Source organism: Plecotus auritus (genome assembly GCF_963455305.1).
Source record: "Plecotus auritus genome assembly, chromosome: 5".
Classification (NCBI taxonomy): Eukaryota; Metazoa; Chordata; class Mammalia; order Chiroptera; family Vespertilionidae; genus Plecotus; species Plecotus auritus.
The window spans coordinates 106,693,851-106,715,812 of record NC_137776.1 but is presented as its reverse complement, the minus strand read 5'-3'; the positions used below and the strand labels follow the sequence as shown (position 1 = coordinate 106,715,812).

The window sequence follows — 21,962 nt, the reverse complement described above, 5'->3', positions numbered from 1 at the left end:
CAGGGCGAGAATGGCGATTTCTAAGGGGTTTTCACAGACTATGAAGTAGTGCTGGTGGTGAGGAGAGGGGAGAACAGTTTTCATCAGCCAGAGGAGCAAGTTTGAGAAGCACTAGCATAGCCAAGATTCATGGATCTTGGCAGTGGGATTTATGATAGCCTGCAATAGAGCAATGTCATTGCAACTCTACAGCGTGTGAAGAAGTACTCTATGCCACATTCCAAAGCCATACTGGACAGGGGACACATTAGTGGGTAAGGCCATACTGGGTTTTACAACCAAGGGCATGTTGGGAAGCTATTTCCTTCTTCAGAAGCTTTTTCTTCTTCAGGAGTGCATCTCTGTCCCCTGAGCAGACTTTCACAAATACATCTCTCAGCTCCTCTCTGTAGCCCACCAATAGGCTGACCCAGAAAGCAGCAGCTGCTGAGGCTACCATCTATACAACCCCAGTTGCTCTCATGCTCACAAACACTCCCTTCTTTGAACACTGGGGTCTTGCACCCACTGTACTGAATACAAGCTCAGGCAATGAGACAGAGCAAACACTTGAACAAGGCTTCCTCTTTGCCAGGCCTTACCCTGTGTGCATCAGGCATAGAAACTCCTGTTTCTCACAACAGCCATTGGGGTAGAAACTGGTAGAGCTGGACTCCACATATAAGCTGACTCCTCACAGCAGGCACCATTAGTGTGAACAAGTCATCAAGTTCCTCTACCCAAAGTGTTCGTGTGCAAGGCATTTAATAGCCACAGCCAAGCCTAAGCATACAACAATGGCAGCTCCAAGGTAGTTTTTAAAGTTATCTACTTGTGAGAGATCAGTAATCCATGAGTGGTGCTGTTGCACTACAGTCAATCTGAACTCAGAGCATAAAACTACACTGAACTGACAAAAGGATACTTGGGTTAGCTGTCAGAACCTTCAAAATACACATATGGAACAGATGAATAGAGATTGGTTATTTGTTTATAAAAGTACTAGAGGCCCGGTGCACAAAATCACAAAATTCATGCACTTGGGGGAGGGGGGTCCCTCAACCCGGCCTGCGCCCTCTCATAGTCTGGAAGCCCTCGGGGGATGGCCAACTGATGGCTTAGGCATGCTACTTTGCGCTGCTGCAGGGGCAGGAGAGGCTCCCGCCACCGCCGCTGCGCTCACTCCAGCTGTGAGCCCGGCTCAGAGCTTCTGGCTGAGCGGCGCTCCCCCTGTGGGAGCGCACTGACCACCAGGGGGCAGCTCCTGCTTTGAGCATCTGCCCCCTGGTGGTCAGTGCACATCATAGCAACCAGTTGTTCCATCGTTCAGTCGATTTGCATATTAGCCTTTTATTATATAGGATTTTTTAATGAAAGGCATGGCTAAAAATTTTGGAAACAGGTTTTCCTAGAATCTATACAATATAATTTAATTACAACATTATATTTCTCTACAACCTTTCAAGAATTCCTTTATTATATAGGGTAAACCACAGTGATAGAGTTTAATCCTAGGCATGTTTAACACTCTGTTACCACAGAGGCCTTAAAAGCTCCACCATGTACCACATCTAGAAAATATTGCTGGGTATTCTTCTCCTGTATGCAAAGGCTTCTTTCTGACATTGATCTGTCATATTGTTTCCTATGAATGGTCTCCAGCTATTAAATAAGGTCATGTGAGGTAAGAGCCTTGGCCAGTTTTGCTAAGTGGCTAGCATGTCATCTCGTGGCCCAAAGGGTTTTGCAGTGAAGGGCACATGCCTCCATTGCAGGCTCAATCCCTGCCCCCAGTTGGGATGTGAGCAGGAGGCAACCAATCAATGTGTCTCTCTCACATCAATGTTTCTCTCTCTCCCGCCCCCACTGCCCTCCCCTCCACTCTCTAAAACAATCAATGGAAAAAATATCTTTGGGTTACAACTAAAAAAAAAAAAATACTCCTCACAAAGTCTAAGAAACACAAAGCAATTCTTGTACAACCAGAATTCAACACCAACTTTCATGTGCCCAAGAATGGCACTCTACTCAGCCCATTACACAGCTGTATCTTTGTTAAAGTCTAAACAAAATGGGACTAGAGGTCTGTTCCATGGCTTTCTTCTACAATACTATTTTCACTTTGACCCATTTGGGTTCTACCTCAAAGAGTGCTAAGACCCTCATCCAGGAGAGCACTGGGATTGTTCACCTGACCCCTACCCACCACCCCTCCCAAGGAGCAGGCTGTGGCTGTGCCCATCACAGGCCCCTCAGCCATTTGCATATGCATCTTTCCCCAAATACTGGAAGGTACAGTAAAGCAGGACAGCCCACATTGGCCACCACACTGCACATACACAGTCAGCAGTAAATGCTCAATGAATGCATCAGGAAAATTTAAATGGCATGAGTCATCTCAGAAGTACTAGTATCTATAAAAAATTCATTGAAAATTCTCTTTTAAAATAACCGCCACCACACAGGAGAAGGTTAACAGTGTCATGGGTTCCAGTATTACCCCAGGCATGTGGCCAAGTGCTCTGCCCACAGATGCTGCACAGCACATGCCTTGTCATGGGTAGAATGATTGACTAAGTAAACGTTTAAACTTTTATTTTAAATCCTGTCACTTCAAAATACCACTCTTTGGCCTTGGCAATTTTCATAAACTATTTTCTACAAATATGTGGAGATGGAATCTTCCTTCAAGGTAAATTATGAATGTTGGTGTGTTCCCACTATGTACGTGTGTCCTGAGTAGCTTTAGAGAAAAGACAAATCTTTTGAACATGAATTTCCTCATTGAGGAAGAAGAGGTATCTTGTGATGCTTAAAACACAGAATTGAGGTGTCCACATTTAGCAACTAATTACTACAAATAATTGCTTTCTGAATCTCAATCTTTAGACTTCGCTAACCCAAAGATATACACACAGTGATTTAAATGGAATAAATATGAGTCATTTTCTGAGATCACAATTTAGATTCAATAATTTCACAACTGCCAAAGCAATCCAAACAGCTTTTTAACAGCCTCATTCCTAGCTTTCTGGTTCTCCTGTTCAAGATTACTTGAATTGCCATTTTTCTAAATGTATAAACTGTATTAGGCTACAGATTTTATAAAAACAATGCTTAAATACAGAACTGGCCCTCAGGAAGTTTACAATCTATTTGATGATTGAGAATAGTATATAAACCTGTCCAAAGTCACTAACACCTTGAAAGAACTGCTCTTTAAATTACTACTCCCATTAATATTACTATTTCCAATTCTGTGCATTTTGTTTTCTGTGTATACTGTTGGAAATTCTCTTCTGACATCTTGATTTTCTTTTTAAAAAGAACACAGTTCAGCAAATAAAATATCAATCTGGTATTAGAGTTTTATTAAAGAAACATATAAACACTCCATTTGTCTGCAGCTTAATTATAAAAAGCGCTTGGAAGTGGGGCATGACTTTCAGGGAGCCAGGTTAAGAGACACATTCCACAAATATGTATAAATATGAAGAAGTCTTGAAACACGGGGGTCCTGACTCCTCCCTGTCACCAGCACTCAAGAGGCAACATTTCCCTTTGGACATTTCTAGGCTGCTACCCTCTGAAAACATTCCTTTCCTAAGTAAAATCACAGGGGTCCGTTTTCAAAAGGTCTTACCTGGTAATTTGTGTTCTTGTACTGAAGTCAAGAGACCTCATTGAGCGTAGAACTTCAATGCACCCCAAGTACTGCAAGGGGAAAAAATGTAAATCATGAGCCCTAGGAGCTGAGATGAAGAGACACCCCCTAATAACATCAAGGGCAATTCTGGAAGCCACATACATTTCTTAATCACATTGAACTTTATATTCGTGGTGATACTTCATCCTGTTTCTATAATTGTAACAACTCATAAGAAAATATCCTGAGTGCTTAGATTGGTACTACACTCAACTTTTCTGAAACCTGTAATATTTTCACTTTACTAGTATTTGGAAATACATTTTTTAAACTCTTGTTCAGGTGCAACTTATATGCCATAAAATGCGGAAATCTTAAACAGATAATTCACTGATTGTTTAAACACATATCTGTCCTGTAATCACCACCCAGACGCCAACATCTCAATATCATATTTCTAGTCCTTTACAAGGCTTGTAGAAGTTTATAATTTCTAAAGAAAGAACAAAAAAACTAAAATACTAACATTTTTGCCAATATTAAATTTCATTATTTAAAAAATATATTTGGATTCTATGAGTAAACTAGATTATCCTCAAAGATGCTTTATTTTGGTTTACCAGAAAGCTCTTTTCTGCATAATTTGACAAATTTTCAGAAGGTCAGTTTTCACATCTACATTTCTAGTTAATATTTTTATGTTTCACACATGAAAATGTGTGTGTGTGTGTGCGCGCGCATGCGTATGTGTATGAATATATGAACACAACTAAGGCTATAGATAAACAACTAGAATGGTAGAGAGATAATATTTATGTTCCAAAGTCCATGGAGAGTTTGAAGGTACAGATGTTTTGTATCAATACTTTTAAATTTAGACTTAGCAGGAAGAGAATTCATGGTGTAATACAGAAAAGGCTGCATTTGAATTATTCAGAAAACCTGAATTTGAGCCTGGGTCTGTGATATTTTATTATGTACCTTTAAGTAAAAATTCTCTAAACCTAAGTCTCTCTGCCCATAAAATGTGGTTTTTACTCCAACCATTGCATAGGTACATGAAACTTCCACCATCACATCACAGTTATTTACAGACCATCACCACCAACACAGTTATGCAGATACCATGACCAACGTCGCAGAGATATCTGAATTAGATGACCGCCAACACTGCAGAGTTGTGTGATAACAGTGACCAACATCACAGACTCATGAACACCAGGACCACTGTCACAGGGCTATGTGACTACCACTACCACCAAAGTCACAGACATGTAAATACCACGTCCATATGCAGAATTACATGAATACCATGAACAACATGGCAGAGTTATATAAGTAGCGTGATGCTATCACAAGTCATATGAAAACTATGAGCAATAGTGTAGGTTACGTGAACACCACAGATGCTGTTGCAGACTTATGTGGATACCACTATCACTAAGATATATGAAGGTCATGACCCACTTTGCAGTTATGAGATTGACACACCCAGCACTGTCACAGCACCCCAGAGTTACGTGAATACCACCACCAGCACTGTTACAAAGTGAAGTAATTAATGACCAAAGGAGCATAGTTGTGTCATAGCTACATCACTACCTCTCAAAGATATGCGAATACTATCATCACCACCTTTGGAGAGTTATGCAAATTTTACACCCACAGTTGCAAACCTAGGGGAATACTCCATGATCACCATCGTAAGTGTTTGAATGTGACAACAACCACTTCAGATTATCGGAATACTGTGACCACCATCAAAGAGCTATTGAAAACTATGACCCAGGTTGCAGAATTATCGAATACCACCACCACAGAGTAATGTGAATTCCGTGAACAATATCACACTTATGCAATTACTACTGGCAACAGTGATATTTGAGTACCATGACCACCAACACCACAGTTATATTAATACCACCATGTTCATCACAAAATTATCTGAATGCTACCTATAGCTTCATACTTTTGGGACTACCATGACCAAAATTGCAGAGCTATGTAACACCAAATCTACCAACATCACAGAGTTCCGTAAAAACCACAATGATCATTACAGCTACATGAATGACACGAATAGCATTGCCTTGTTTTATGTATCCCAACACCACCATTGCAGAATTATGTAAATATTAGCACCACGACCATCACAGAATTATGTGAATGCCACCACACCCACCATCTCAGAGACATTTGAATACACCACCTATACCATATCACATGTATGAGAGTATGATCATATTGAAGAGGCACATGAATACCACTAACAACATTACAGAGCTAAGTGACCAAAACCAATAACCTCACAGTTGTAAACACCACGCTCACCTTGCACAGCTGTGTGGAGACCACACCAGTACTGCTGAGTTATGTGAATACACTACCACCATCACTGAGTTATGTGAAGATCGTGACAAACTGCAGAGTTATAGGATTAGTACACCCAACACCATCAATTATGTGAAGACCAGCACAATAGCCGTGTGGAACTAGTTGAATACCACAACCGTCCTGGCAGATCTAGGAGAATACCACCACCAATGTCACAAAGATACGTTAGCACTATGATTGTCATCATAGTCATGCAAATACTTCCACCTCCATTGCAGAGTTTTGTGAATACCATAACCCCCAACAAGGCAGACTTATGTGACTATCCTGACCAAAGTTACAGATTTAGGTGAACACCACCACCACTATATTGCAGTGACATGTTAACACCAATGCCACCACCATCATAGAACTGTGTAAATGCAAGCATACCTCATTTTATTGTGCTATGCTTTAATTGTGTTTTCATCAACACTGAGTCAAGACCCTCTGCCAGCAAAAAGATTAAAATTCGCTAAAGTCTTGGATGATGGCTAGCATTTTTAGCAATAAAGTTTTTTTTTAATTAAGGTATATACCTTGTGCTTTTAGACATAATGCTATTGTTCACTTAATAGACTACAGTATAGTGTAAACATAACTTTTATATACACTGGGAAATCAAAAAATTCATGTGACTCGCTTTACTGCAGTATTTGCTTGATTGTGGTGGTCTGGAACTGAACTTGTCATATCTCTGAAGACTGCTGGTACCATGACCAAGTCACAGCATTATCTGAGTTGACCATCACCACTGTCAAAAGATATGTGAATAGCACCACCAATGTTATACAATTATGCCAACACCATGACAAACTAATGTCGCAGGGTTATAGGAATACCATGATAAATTTCATAGCATCTATAAACACAACCTCCAATATTGCATGTCATGTGAATACACAACATCTATCACACAGTTATTTGAATACCAACTCTACCATCATCATGGTGGTATGTGAATGTCATGACCAACCTCACAGAATCATGGGAATAACTCCAAAAACAATATCATGAAGGTAAGTGAATGCAACTACTTCAGCTGCAGATGATCTGTATGCTTATATGCTTACAGTACCTATGTGACAGGGCTATGAGACACCGTGACCATTTTGAAGTTATGAGATTGCCACATCCAACACTGTCACAACACCCAGAGTTATGTGAATACCACCACCAGCAATATTACAAAGTGAATTAATGACCAAAGTAGCATAGTTGTGTCATAACTACATCACTAGCTATAAGTGGATAGATAGTCAAAGACCTGGTTATGAAAATACTCCCACCAAAATGACCACTGAGTTATATAACTACTACAACCAACACCACGTGGTTATGCAAATACCACAACCAATATCATAGCACTGTTTCAATACCATCACCACCACACTATCGCATATCTGAAAAACATCACCACCACACCACTGCAGTGATGTGAAGACCATCACCACCACACCTTCACAGTTGTGTGAAGACCATCACCACCACACCACTGCAGTGATGTGAAGACTATCACCACCACACCTTCACAGTTGTGTGAAGACCATCACCACCACACCATCGCAGTTGTGTGAAGACCATCACCACCACACCATCACAGTTGTGTGAAGACCATCACCACCACATCATCGCAGTTGTGTGAAGACCATCACCACCACACCATCACAGTTGTGTGAAGACCATCACCACCACATCATCGCAGTGATGTGAAGAATCACCACCACAACAGGGTTATGTGAAGGCCACCTGCACCCACTTCACAGAATAACAAATGCCATCCAACACTGCAGAGTTGGATGGACCTTACCACCTCAATCATAGCAGTCATGTGAGTGCCATCATCACCAACATTGCAGAATTATTTGGCTAGCACAGCCAAGTTTGCAGAGTTATCTGGTTATGACCATACCCAAAGTCACAGATGATTGTGAGTCCCACCCCAGACAACATTACAGAATTATCTGATATGTGACCACCTCCACCACCAACAACACAATGCTGGGTGAATCCCATAACTAATGTAGCAGAGCTCTGTGTAGACTCACTTCTCTGAGTTAAATAATTACCACCACCACTACTGTCACAGTCAAGCCAATACCTCCACTACTGTCGCTGAGTTGTGGGGATACAACCGCCATGGCTGTCACAGAATTATATGAAGACCATGACCAACTTCAAGGATGTACACGATCACCACCACCGAGGGTGTAGTTAAATTACCCTCCCAAGGGTCTGCAGCAACTTGTACTCTCACCACCAATATCTAAACATGTTTATTTCTCGATCCTTCATAACACTGTACAGCATCAATATTTTGAATCTTTGGCTGTCAGAGGCAAAAGTATTTCTCTTTTTGTTTTAATTGGCACTTTCCTGATATCTAATAAAGTTATGTAAATTTTCTCACTTGTGTATTGCCATTTGCACTTCCTTTTCTGTTAAGTGACTGCTCATATTTTTTACCTAGTTTTCTATTAGATTATTCATCTCTTTCTTATAGATTAATAGCATGTTAATCTTCCATTGAATTAGTTTTCTTTTATAGCTTCTACATTTCCCCTAACACAGATTGTTCCACAGTAATACTGTAGTAATTACTGTGAACACATGTCTACCACTGTCTGTATGGCTTTGGCATGCCCTGTCTTGCTTAAGAAGGTCTTCCTATCCCCAAATTATTACAATATATTTTATTTTAACAATATTTAATATTTTTCATTTCACTTTTTAATCTGTTTGGAGTTTGTCTATAGAATATGGCATAAGTTAGCTTGTCAGTCTCCAAATGGGTACAACTGCTTGTCAGCACCATTGGTTTCGTAACCCATCCATGTCCTCCTGGACTGATGCATTCCCACTTCTGCGCCTGAACTCTGTTCTGTCAACTTCATTTGTCAACTCCTGTGTCTTCTGTATGTGTTTTGACTTAAGAACTTTGAAACATTTTGTGAAGTCCCCACCCCTCAAACACTGGATTCCCATTGAAATCCCATGCTACCTTGTGAAGAACTCAGGTTTGCTGTTTAGATTTTATACATGAACAGGGGCGTTGTTTCCATTTCAAACATTACCCATTGCCTTTAACAAGACTTCTGGTCTTTATTTTAAATAGTGTATATTTTTCTTCTTCAATGCATTCCAAGGAATTTTTATTTAAGTTTTGGTCGCCACTAGAAATGACAGTTTGATTTTTCTGTCCTGTGTTTACCTGGTTTTTCCTAGCAGAGAGCAAAGGAATTGACTTAAAATATAAATAGAAAACTCAATCAATGGGTTCCAGACATGTACAAAACAGAAGAATTATAAAAGCTTGGACAATGGAGCTCCAGCACCAATGGGACTGAAATATAAAAGAAAATGCAGCCCTAGCCAGTTTGGCTCCGTGGCTAGAGCATTGACCTGCGGACTAAAGGGTCTTGGGTTCGATTCTAGTCAAGGGCACATGCCAGGGTTTCGGGCTCAATCTCTAGTAAGGGGCACGCAGGAAGCAGCTGATCAATGATTCTCTCTCATCATTGATGTTTCTATCTCTCTCTCCCTCTCCCTTCCTCTCTGAAATCAATAAAAATACATTTAAAAAAGGAAAAGAAAATTCCTGCATCTGCCTCATAGGAATTTTTTTTTTTTTGGGGGGGGGAGAAAAATACAGGGAAAGAAATATTCAAGAATGAAAACAATAAAATGTTTAGTGTTTATATTTTTAAGGCGACCAGAAGTAATAAGAAAAAAAAGTGTACTTTTGGACATGATGGAAACAACACAAAAGGATCAAGAGAGAAACATCCTGAAAGGATTCCAGGAGGGGCAGGGGAAAGGGCTGCTTACACAGGAAGTTCCCTTCAGCTCCAAGCACATGAAGACGTTATTGAAAGTCTCAAGAAGGCAAGTGTGGAGCCAAAAAGCTTATTTCCACCCAAACTAGCATTCCGGTGGGAGGGCAAAGGGAGGCCTTGGAAAGTTAACCACCCACAGAGACCCTCTGAAAGAATCGTTGTGGGCGGTGGGGGGGGGGGGGGATGAATACAGAAAAAAAAGGGAGAATGTGGGCTCAGAGAAACAATGATAAGGGAAAAATCAACAAACATTACAGGTGTGCCTTATGCCTTAAGAATTATTGATGCAGAACTCTAAGTATGTTTTTTTTACAATGATGGGGATTCAACCTCAGAAGACCTCGGCGTGGCTAGCAGGGGACAGATATAAATGACAGACCGGAGAGGAAAGGGGAGCATATTAAAGGCTATTGTTGGGGGTTTCTGTTTGTTGTTGTTTTTTAATGTATTTTTATTGACTTCAGAGAGGAAGGGAGAGGGAGAGAGATAGAAACATCAATGATGAGAGCCCAAACCGGTTTGGCTCAGTGGATAGAGCGTCGGCCTGCGGACTGAGGGGTCCCAGGTTCGATTCCGGTCAAGGGCACGTAACTTGGTTGTGGGCACATCCCCAGTTGGGGGTGTGCAGGAGGCAGCTGATCGATGTTTCTCTCTCATCGATGTTTCTGGCTCTCTATCCCTCTCCCTTCCTCTCTGTAAAAAATCAATAAAATATATATATATATAAAAAAAAAGAAACATCAATGATGAGAGAGGAACTGGGGATCTAGCCCAAAACCCAGGCACGTGCCCTTAGCTGGAATCAAACCCTGGGCCCTTCAGTCTACAAGCCGACGCTCTATCCACGGAGCTAAACTGACTAGGGCAAAGCTATTGTGTTTTGTGGAGGTAGGTCCAGAATTGGTAGTAAAACAATGTAAGTTTACATATGTGTGTAAAAATTATAAACCACTGTAAAAATAATAGAATGACTGACTTCCAAACTAAATAGCCCAGGCAGCAAGAAGGGGAAAACAGAAAATGCACAAAGGAAAGACAAAGGAAAAATATAAAGTGAGCCCTAGCCTGTTTGGCTCAGTGGATAGAGTGTCGGCCTGCGGACTGAAGGGTCCCAAGTTCGATTCTGGCCAAGGGCACATGCCCAGGTTGCAGGCTCGATCCCCAGTAGGGGCCGTGCAGAAGACAGCCGATCAATGATTCTCTCTCATCATTGATGTTTCTATCTCTCTCTCTCTCTTACTTGCTTACTTGATTAAATTAATAAAATATATATATTAAATTAATAAAATATATATATTTAAATATATACATATATATATTTATGTATGTGTATATATATACATATACATATATATATACATATATATATATATACATGCATATATATAAAGTGAAACATCAGTAATAGGTGTGAACACCTCAGTCATCACGTGAATGAGTCCAGCCGCCATGGAAGTTCAAAGCTTCCTCACGGTTAGAGCATGTGCTAAACGACACAGCAGGATAAAACCGGGAAGACAAACCAGCACGTGCTCATCGAGTGCTGGCCAAAGGAAACAGGGTACAGTGAGAGAAATATCTCAGGTAAAATCACAGGAAGAAAAAATATTAAATAAATTTAAGAAATGTGCACAATCACACTGAAGAACAACTTTAACGAAGGGTGAAATAATAAGAGAAAACCTGCATATGGGGCAAGAAATACTGTAGTTTCTGTGTTGAATGATTTAATCTTAAAAAGAAAAAACAATTCTCCCCAAAATAATCTACAATTTTTGTTTTTGTTTTTTTGTTAATCCTCACCCGAGGATATTTTTCCATTGACTTTTAGAGAGAGTGGGAGTGGGGAAAAGACAGAGAAACATCGATGTGAGAGAAACACAGCAATTGGTTGCCTCCTGCACGAGCCCTGAAGGGCCCTGGCTGGAGAGAGCCTGCAACCGAGGTACATGCCCTTGACCGGAATCGAACCCGGGACCCTTTGGTCCGCAGGCCGACGCTCTATCCACTGAGGCAAACTGGCTAGGGCTTAATCTGTAATTTTATTATGATGCCAATGAAAATGCCAATGGGATTTTTCACCTCAGATCTTATTCATTTAACTCCAAAGTTTATGTCATAAAAGAAGATCTTGAGAACAAGAATAAAATCACAAAGAAGATAAAAATGAAAAGGAACTGGTGAAAGTTATGTGATATTCACATGGGGCTGCTAGACTAACCCTGTGAGGGACTGGAATGGACTCAGAAGAAAAGGGCGAACAATCTATGGGAATCACTGAAGGAAAGACAAGCCAGTCGGCACATGTAAGGGCAGGAGTGGCTGTCCCTTAGGAAAAGAATGCCTACCACAGCCCTGCCACCCCACTGCACACGGCTGTGTGTGTCGCACAGTGTGCTGTATAAGTGGCATGTCCTCACCAACATGCGCATCATACACTGTGCACAAAAATAAATCCCAAAATGATTAAAGAGCTAAAGCTAAGAGCAAAATTAGAAGCATTACAAGAAAATAGAGAATAACATTTCTGTGACAAGACCTAAAACTCAAAGGCTCATGAAAATGAACATGTGTAGGAAACTTCCACATAGAGCTTCCACACTGGTTAAAACATGTGTGCTAAATAACATGCCATAAAGAACATGGAAAGGCAAGGGAAAGACTGGGAAAATGCAATCAAGTAAGCAAGTCATCAACTCAATAGGGAAAAAGGGCAAAGAACACAAACAGGGGATTCACAGAGGAAGAGAGGAAGCTGGCAGCATGCATCCTTGAAGAGCAGTGATCAGAGAAATTAAAGCAAATGCCAGGAAGAGACGCAGCTTTTCACCCAGCAGAATGGTCATCTGGGTGAGGAAGCTGGAAAAGTGGGCCCTGCTTCATCTCATAGTGAGTGTAATTTGGTGAAACCTCCCGTAAGGTTATTGGAATTATCTATGGATATGAAAAACGTGCTTTCCCTTTGACTCAGGAATGGTGTTTATAGGACTTTATCCATGCATAAGTGCATGAAATTGTACATGTAAAATATTCACTACTTAGTTGCCTGTGTAGAGGGGAAACTTGAACCCTCTCCTCAGACGTTTATCAGTAAATGCACATCCAAACTATGATTCCAACTGCAGCCACTTTTTCTTTCTGTTAACCTTCACCCAAGGATATTTTTCTATTGATCTTTAGGGAGAGGGAAAGAGAGAGGGAAAGACAGAGAGAAACATCAATGTGAGAGAAACACATCGATTGGTTGCCTCCTGCACATGCCACAACCAGGGCCCAGCCAGATTGGCTATATAGAGGCTGGTTTAACTTTCCACACATTCTGTATCTGATCACTATTGTATGCAGGCTACATCAGTTCAAACCCTGGTTCTGTAACAGCATAAAAACTTGATTTCTGATCTGAACCAAGATGGCAGCACGGTAAACACCTAAACTGCTGCCTCGCACAACAATTTCAAAACTACAACTAAAAGACAAAACATCTATCACCCGGAACCACGGGAAAGCTGGCTGAGTGGAAGTTCTACAACTAGAAGGAAAGAGAAAAGAGCATTGAGACGTGCACAAGCGCTGAAAAACTGAGGTATGGAGGCGTGCGAATCGGGCTGGCGGCGGGCGACTGGGTGCGCTGCTTTTTTCAACCCGAAGGGAGACAAGATCCCTATTACTCTGAACTCCAGTCTCTGGGGAGACACTGGGGACCCAAACCCCTACGGGGAGAAGCTGGACTGTCTGCCATCAGGTCAGAAAGTGAGGGTGGCTTTCTTGCAGAGGCGCGAACAGCAATCATTGTTTACTGCGGGACGTGGGGACTTGGAAACCTGGAGATGCAGAGATGGCTAACTGGCAGCCATCGCTGTTTGCCACGCCCTAGCCTAGTGACTCCCTGAGACCCCGCCCCGCACAATCTACAGACCCACCCAAGCTCCACACAGTGGCTTTTACATATAAATGGTCTGCCCTATTGCAGCTTAACCTAACAAACTGCAGCTCTGGTCAGACAGCTCCAAAACCTCCAAACCCCAAGCAAAGAGGAGAAAACTGTAGTCCTCGCTGTAGCTCCTGCTGGGTGGCCTCAGACAGTAGCTGACCTGCACCCCATTGGAGATCCAGAAGCTAGTGTATCTAGTGGTCAGTGTGAGACGACACCAGATTTCAACTACTCACATCCATAAGTGACACATTCAAGAGGCAGACTCAGTGAGCACCAAAGCCCCACTGAAGCAAGTCCTGCCCCATAAGCATGTCTCCAGCACAGCAGTTCTTCCATTATAGACACAGCGGGTCCTCACAGACAATTGGCCTGGAGGTCAATTCCTCCCAGTGTACCAACAGCAATCAAGGCTTAACTATACCAAGACTTTGCACTCAGCCCACAAAGGGGTGCACCAAAAGTGTCCACCTCAGGTGATAGGCTGAACCACTGGTCACCTACCACAGAAAACCACTCCATCAACACAGGGAAGCAGCAAAATGCGGAGACAAAGAAACATGTCACGAAAGAAAAAAATGGAGGAAAGCAAACTACTGGACATAGAGTTCAAAACCACATTTATAAGGTTACTCAAGAATCTTCTAAAAACCGCAGAGAAACTTGATGAGACCTCCGAGGAGCTTAGTGAGACCTTCAAGGACCTTAATGAGAATGCCAAAAAAAATGGGAAAGGACCAGTCAGAAATTAAGCATACACTGTCTGAAATAAAGAATATACAGAAATTCAACTGTAGATCAAAGGACCCCAAGGAGCAAACCAAAGATCTGAAATATGAGGAAACAAAAAACACCCAACCAGAAAAACAAAAAGAAAAAAGAAGCCAAAAATATGAAGATAGTGAAAGGAGCCTCTGGGACAACTTTAAGCATACCAACATTCGAATTATTGGGGTGCCAGAAGAAGAGAGAGAGCAAAATATTGAAAACCTACTAGAAGAAATAATGACAGAAAACTTTCCCTACCTGGTGAAAGAAATAGACTTACAAGTCCAAGAAGCACACAGAACCCCATACAAGAGGAATTTAAAGAGGACCACACCAAGACACATCATAATTAAAATGCCAAGGGCAAAAGACAAAGAGAGAATCTTGAAAGCAGCAAGGGGAAAACGGTTAGTTACCTACAAGGGAGTACCCATACGACTGTCAGCTGATTTCTCAACAGAAACTATGCAGGCCAGAAGGGAGTGGCAAGAAATATTCAAAGTGATGAACAGCAAGAACCTACAACCAAGATTACTCTACCCAGCAAAGCTATCATTCAGAATTGAAGGTCAGATAAAGAGCTTCACAGACAAGAAAAAGCTAAAGGAGTTCATCACCACCAAACCAGGATTATATGAAATGCTGAAGGGTATTCTTTAAGAAGAGGAAGAAGAAGAAAAAGGTAAAGATAAAAATTATGAACAACAAAATGACAGCAAATACATACCTACCAACAAGTGAATCTAAAAATCAAGTGAATAAAAAATCTGATGAACAGAATGGACTGATGAATATAATAGAATCAGGGACATAGAAAGGGAGTGGACCTACAATTCTCAGGGGGAAGGGGGTGTGAGGGGTGCGGGAAGAGATTGGACAAAAATCTTACACCTATGGATGAAGACAGTGGCGGGGGGTAAGGGCATGGGGTGGGGTGGGGAATCAGGTGGAGGGGAGCTATGGGGGGAAAAAAAGAGGAACACCTGTAATAATCTGAACAATAAAGATTTATTTTTAAAAAATAAATAAAGGACTGGATAGAAAAATAAATAAATAAATTAAATTAAATTTTTAAAAAAACTTCATTTCCTTAATATGACCTTTTCTTACTTTCCTTTTGATTCAAACTGGCCTTGTCCAGCTTAGGAGCACTCTGACTCACCCCCTTCCTCCCTTAATCATTAAGCCCTCAGGAAAAAGCCCTCAGGCCAGAATCCAATAATCTTAGGAACAAAGCCTGAAGTCTGTTGACCACAGAGATTGAGTCAAACTAAACATCTAGGCCTCAGTTGTATTGGCTCCAAACCCAGAAAAGCAGAACCACCCCCCTGACACACCCTAGTGAAACCTGAGTGATGTCATGGCTGGCATCAGGATCAGATGCGCTGATGGACCACCCCTCCCTAGTAAGGACCAGGCAGTAGAGACATGACCCTAACCACACCCTGGCTCCCTTAGTTGCCATGATTGACGATTTTCCCTGTAACTCAGCCCCAAGAAGTCACAGGGGAGCCAGGTAGTAGAGCAGCAGCTCACCTGTGCCTCCAGGTTTGGCACCATCTGCACTAATAAAAGAGAAACATGCAAATTGACCATCACTCTGCTACGCCCACCAGCCAATCAGAAGGGAATATGCAAATTAGAAGGACAAAGATGGCGGCTGCCCAGCTGGTCCAGATGCGGAGTGGCCGGGAGGGGCAGGACGCCTGCTATGAGAGGGAGGGTGAGGGGCGAAGGGATCTACAGGAGTGGCACTCCGGCACAGCAAAGATGAAGACTGCAGATTCCAGAGTCTGCAACGAAGACCAAGATGGCAGACTCCAGCTGGGTCTGCAGCAAAGAGGAAGACAGCAGACTCTGGCCAGAATCTGCAACGAAGCAGCGAAGACGAAGATGGCAGACTCCAGCTGGAGTCTGCAGCGAAGACGAAGATAGGCAGACTCTGGCCAGAGCCTGAAGCAAAGACGAAAAAGGCAGACTCTGCCAGAACGAAGGCCTGGGTCTTGGGTGCTGAAGGAAAACTGGTGCTGGAAGCCAAGGGAAGGAAGGCGTATTGCATGAATCTCTTTGTGCAACGGGCCTCTAGTTTCCTTAAATAAACCTTTATTTTCCTTGCCTCAAACTCCTGTTGTGTCTGATTGGGCTTTGATGTAGGCAGCCTAACAGACCCCTTTAGTTCAATAACAGTTATCTCATCTAATAGTAGTAAACTTGATTTTCAATATTTTTTAACTCAAATCTCCCAGAGCCTTGCTTTCCTTGAATGGGATGACAACATATACATCCTGGATTTGTTGTGATAATAAAACCCACCTGTAAAGTATCTCACACAGCTCCTGGCCTTCATGTGGCTTGAGATACTAGTAACATTCTTATTTGAACACTCTAGTCCAGGCTCCTAGGGGCACCTTCACACACATGGCTAAGGGCTCAGCCACAGTTCACACTTAGCTAAAAATGACATACATTTCACCAGGTTTTATTTCTTCAAACTCTAGATGGCCTTGAGGGTCCCAGAACTTTATGGCTATTGGCTCCTCCTGTTTCCCGTGATAATCCCTGGACACACAGCTCCCATTTAGGGCATCAAAACATCCCAAATCTGCCCGACTGGTATGACTCAGTGGTTGAACGTTGACCTATGAACCAGGAGGTCAGGGCACATGCCCAGGTTGCGGGCTCGATCCCCAGTAGGGGGCATGCAGGAGGCAGCCGATCAATGATTCTCTCTCATCATAGATGTGTCTATCTCTCTCTCACTCTCCCTTCTTCTCTGAAATCAATAAAAAATATATTTTTAAAAAACACACATCCCAAATCTTAGGAAACTGATGACGTAACATTGGTAAATGGACTTTGTGAAACCCAAGTTCGTGATATTAAAATAAAACCATTCCAATCAAGTTTCTGAAGGTTTTCTTTGGGAAGCACAGGAACGTAGGCAAACAGCACTTTTCATACAAATGATAACTCAAGAACACAGAATAAAACTAGCTTTCTGAATGACAAATGTTAAATGTAAAACGTCTAGGGTTGGAGACAGAGTTCCTGTAACAGCAGTGAGCATGTCCCTGAGAGCATAAGCTGAGCTGGCTTGTTCTAGGATTCAAAGAAATTGTGGGGTGTGTAGGCAAGAAATCAGGGCCATAAAAAAAGAGCTGCAACTTACAAAGACCCTGAAAAAAAGCTCAGTTTATCCAGAGCATGAGGAAAATAAAGAAGTATTGCTCCTTCAATGCATAAGAAAGAGTGATAACTCCCACAGAGCAAAGACAAAAGCCATTATTCTGGAAAGGGAGTCTTAATAAAGACTTTCTCTGCAACTGTGGGCCTGAGCAGCTGCAAATTAAAGGACAGGGCAATAAGCCCAAACACAAGCGGGGGAAGATTAGTCACAGGTGGGCACCCTCCACAGACTCTCCCCCCACCCCCACCCTGCAGAGCCTTGAGCTGCCATCTCAGAGGTCAGGGAGACCGGGAGCCACAGGGGAGCATGGCCGAGAGTGGCCTGCAGGTGATACCAGAACTGTCCTATGGCTCTGGCAGTGGGCCTGTCCTTCCACCAGGAGTCTCCATGGAGGAGGATGTTGGGAAGGGAGACATACTGTTGGAGTCAGAACTGCAAAAGATCCACAGGGGGTCCAGCAGGTTAGGGACAGAGAGGCCCAGGTCCAAGAACCACAGAAAATTGTCTGGTATTTAGGACTCACAGGCAGGAGAGTGAGGAAGCCAGAGAAGGCTGGAGCACTCACTGAGACCTAAGCTGACACCAGGTCTCAAAATGAACCCACTCTTCCTGGACCTCTGGGACCGAGGACAGAGCTTTTGCAGGTTATTTAGTGTGCCCTTGTGCTTGGTAAACTGCAAAACAATGCTCAAATCCATCCTCACTCTTTAGGGGAAGAGAGGCAGCACTGAGCCCTCGGGCCACTGACAACCTGGGGACTGTCTGAGCAGCGCCAGGCCCTTCCTGGGGCCTTGTGGATGCTGGAGGTGTTTTGAACCCTAGCATTTGCTCTTCAGGACCATGGCCAGATCTGAGTTTTCACAATGAGACTCCATCCCAAAGGGTCTTATTTTAAAAAAAGACAGGGTACAGCTTGGAATTCCATGAACCTGAGAAATAATAAGGTTCATGGGGGTGGGGGTGGGGGGGGTGGGAGGTGGGGGAGGGCAGGGCAATATTAACTTTCATTTAAAATAATAATCACCTGAATAAATTCCTCCTTTTTCTTTACATTTCCTCTGCCTGATTCAACACACATTTGTGCTTGTGTGTGTGATAAAGGACAAGTACAGTAAGAGTAAGTGCATTACTATTATAATAAAAGTATTATTTTAAAAACATGTATAACTACACAGAAAATAACTTAGCTATACATAGAAAGTCTCAAAACAGTTCCTTTACTCCAGAAACTTCACTTCTGAAATTATAACAGGCATGGACCCCAATTACCGCTAATAAACAGTTTCATGACAAAGGTGCTCATCAGCTCCTATTTATAACCACACTAGAGGCCCAGTGCATGAAATTCGTGCAAGGTGGGGGGTCCCCTCAGCCCAGCCTGCAACCTCTCCAATCCTGGACCCCTCGGAGGATGTCCGACTGCTGGTTTAGGTCCAATCCCAGAGATTGGGCCTAAATCGGCAGTCAGACATCCCTCTCACAATCCTGGACTGCTGGCTCCTAATCGCTTACCTGCCTGCCTGCCTGCCTCGTTGCCCCTAACTGGCCCCCCCACTGGCCTGATTGCCCCTCACTGCCTCTGTGTGCTGGTCTGATCGCCCCCTACTGCCCCCTCCCTGCCAGCCTGGTCACTCCTAACTGCCCCACCCCCGCCGGCCTGGTCACCCCTTACTGCCTCCCCTGCCAGCCTGGTCACCCCCAACTGACCCCTTCTGCCAGCCTGATTGCCCCTAACTGCCCCCCCCCACTGGCCTAATCACCCCTTACTGACCCCCTGCCAACCTAAATGCCCCCATCTGTCCCCCCCCCCCCCCGCTGGCCTGGTCGCCCCCAACTGCCCCCCCTGCTGGCCTGGTTGCCCCATGCAGTCTGCTATTCAGTCGTTTGGTCGTCCTTCACTAACCCCGGCCCCCTGCCGGCCTGGTTGCCCCACACAGCCTGCTGTTTAGTCATTTGGTCATCCTTCACTAACCCCCCTGCTAACCTGGTGATAGGCAGCCATCTTGTGAGGGCATGAAGTTAATTTGCATATTACCTCTTTATTATATAGGATAGAAACAAACCACACATACCTCAGGGGACAGTGCTCACTGTGGTCAAGCCATCAAATGGATTATTGTGGGGAAGCATGGGACTTGGTTGGAATGTCTGTAAGGAGGATGCTCCAAAAGATCAGGGGCCTCTGGGGGGGACCTTGCCGAAGGTGGCAGCCCCTACCTTGACTTTTCCAAACAAGTCCGATCCCCCAGGGTGTTTTGCTAGAATCTCTGTTTAGTCTTTAAAGACCTGACCTTGTAGAAGCATGTGCTTTCTCAAGGATACTTGCCCTGCTGATTGTATCTAGAGGTTAATTTTAGTTTAAGCTGTTGTTATAATAAAAGCCTAAGGAGGCAGGCAATCGAGGCTGCTTTGTTCTTAAAGCAAAACAGTCCCTTAGCCTTCTCTTTCACAGAAACGTGTGTCAGAGTAATCTGTTCATCTGTTGCTCAGGGTCTGCTGGTCAGCCCTGGCAGACTATCATTATGTACTTATGAAGACTATATAACTATTGAAAGAAAGGATGTAAGATCATCCATTATAACTAAGTCTTTCAAATGGTAGTAAAAGTGAACACTTGTTTAGCACTCACTGTGCTGGCACTGGGATGACCACACTGGGTGGGAGTCCTTACACTGGCCCCCCATAGCAGTTCTGTGACCAGCTCCATTCTGCATGTGAAACAGAGGCTGAGTATGAGGAGGAACTCCCCCGAAGATACTCAGATGCTACCAAACATGTGAAGATGTGCTCAACTTCATTAGCATTCAAAGCTACACAATTAAAAACCACCATAAGAAACAGAATTGGCATAAATTGAAAAGTTTAATGACATCAGTGTTGGTGGAAGTAAGATGAAACAGTACTTTCTTATTTACTATTGGTAGAGCCATAATTGATACAACCATCTCAGAGAATGGCTCCAAATTTAAATGTGCACTCTTCTCTTCCGACCCAAACACTTCTCTTTGGGAAATTACTCCAGGGAGATTCTCACACATCTTATGAAAGGACACGTATAAAGATTTTCACTGTGTGGTTGTTTGTATTAAAAAGAAGTTAAATAAATCATGGTTGATCCAAGCAACAATTAAAAAGAAAAAGATGGATCTCTTTTTTGAAAAACCTCCAAAGCAAGTAAAATAATAATAATAAACCTAACTTAAAGAAATATGCATACTATGATACCATTTATGTCAAAACCAAAAAAGAGAAATGCACAAACCGACATCTTTCTAGTGGCACATATATCCATGTATATGTACAGAAAAAAGGTCTGTAAGAACATGCACCACCTGGTAACTGCATGGGACACTGGGAGGGAATCTGATACTCCATATACGTATGTCTTCAGGTGTTAATTTTTTACAATAGGAATGTATTCATGTATTACTTATGCAATTACAAATAATTATATAGCTAAACAAGAGAAAACAAAACAAGCCTTGCTTAAAGCAATGGTTCTCAAACTAGAAGCACCTGGAGAGCTTGTTAATCCCCATACCCTGACTCCTGCCCCAGAGTTTCTGATTCAGTAGGTGGAGGTGGGGGGATGACTAATGCTGTGGTCTGGTCAGAGGCCACACTTGGAGAACCAGTGCCTTGGAGAGGCGGAATGCTAAACTTACAGTGTCACAGGAGGAGCCAGGATTTTAATGCAGACCATGACAGATAAGACCCTAACTCTTGATGGTGATCAACTGCTTCCAGGGCTATCTTTGTGTGGTAGAATTAAGGTGGGTTTGTTTGTTGCCAGTTTTTACATATAATCTTATTGGATTTTTAAATATAACATCAATTCATCCTGTAAAGCCTAAAACTATACTTTGTGTATTTTCCAAAGTTTATGAGAATTCCCTGCTTTGGAAATGTTTTTAGGATTATATAACAATCTCCCTCTGTCTCAATTAAGTGTGCGTGTGAGTCAGGGACTTCCTGGTGTGAACCTGAGCTGAGCTCTGAATATCACTCAACTTCCTAGGTTGGGGAAGTTCTCACTCCATTTATTGGACACAAAAGCTGGCGAGGGCATATCCTTTCCCTAGCAGTGGGCATCCGCCCAAAATGCAAGTAGGGTTAACTAAGCCAAGGAAAGTAAGAAGGAAATACATTTCTATTATGATGGAGGAAAAAATATTTTTTGTTTAAAAACTAATAAAGGGGAGAAACCAAGATGGCGGCATAGGTAAGCACCTAAACTGCTGC

At 42.7% G+C, this 21,962-nt stretch overlaps 1 protein-coding gene across 4 annotated transcripts in view; it reads right to left on the bottom strand.

Annotated features, from left to right (window-relative positions):
• The window catches only part of SHC3 (SHC adaptor protein 3), a 155,728-nt gene that overhangs the window by 102,091 nt on the left and 31,675 nt on the right, over nt 1–21,962 (bottom strand). For all 4 annotated transcript variants that reach the window (XM_080670537.1, XM_080670536.1, XM_080670538.1 and 1 more), the window contains exon 2: nt 3,623–3,693. In XM_080670537.1, the coding sequence (XP_080526663.1) occupies nt 3,623–3,693 (71 nt within the window). The remainder of the gene's footprint in view (nt 1–3,622; nt 3,694–21,962) is intronic.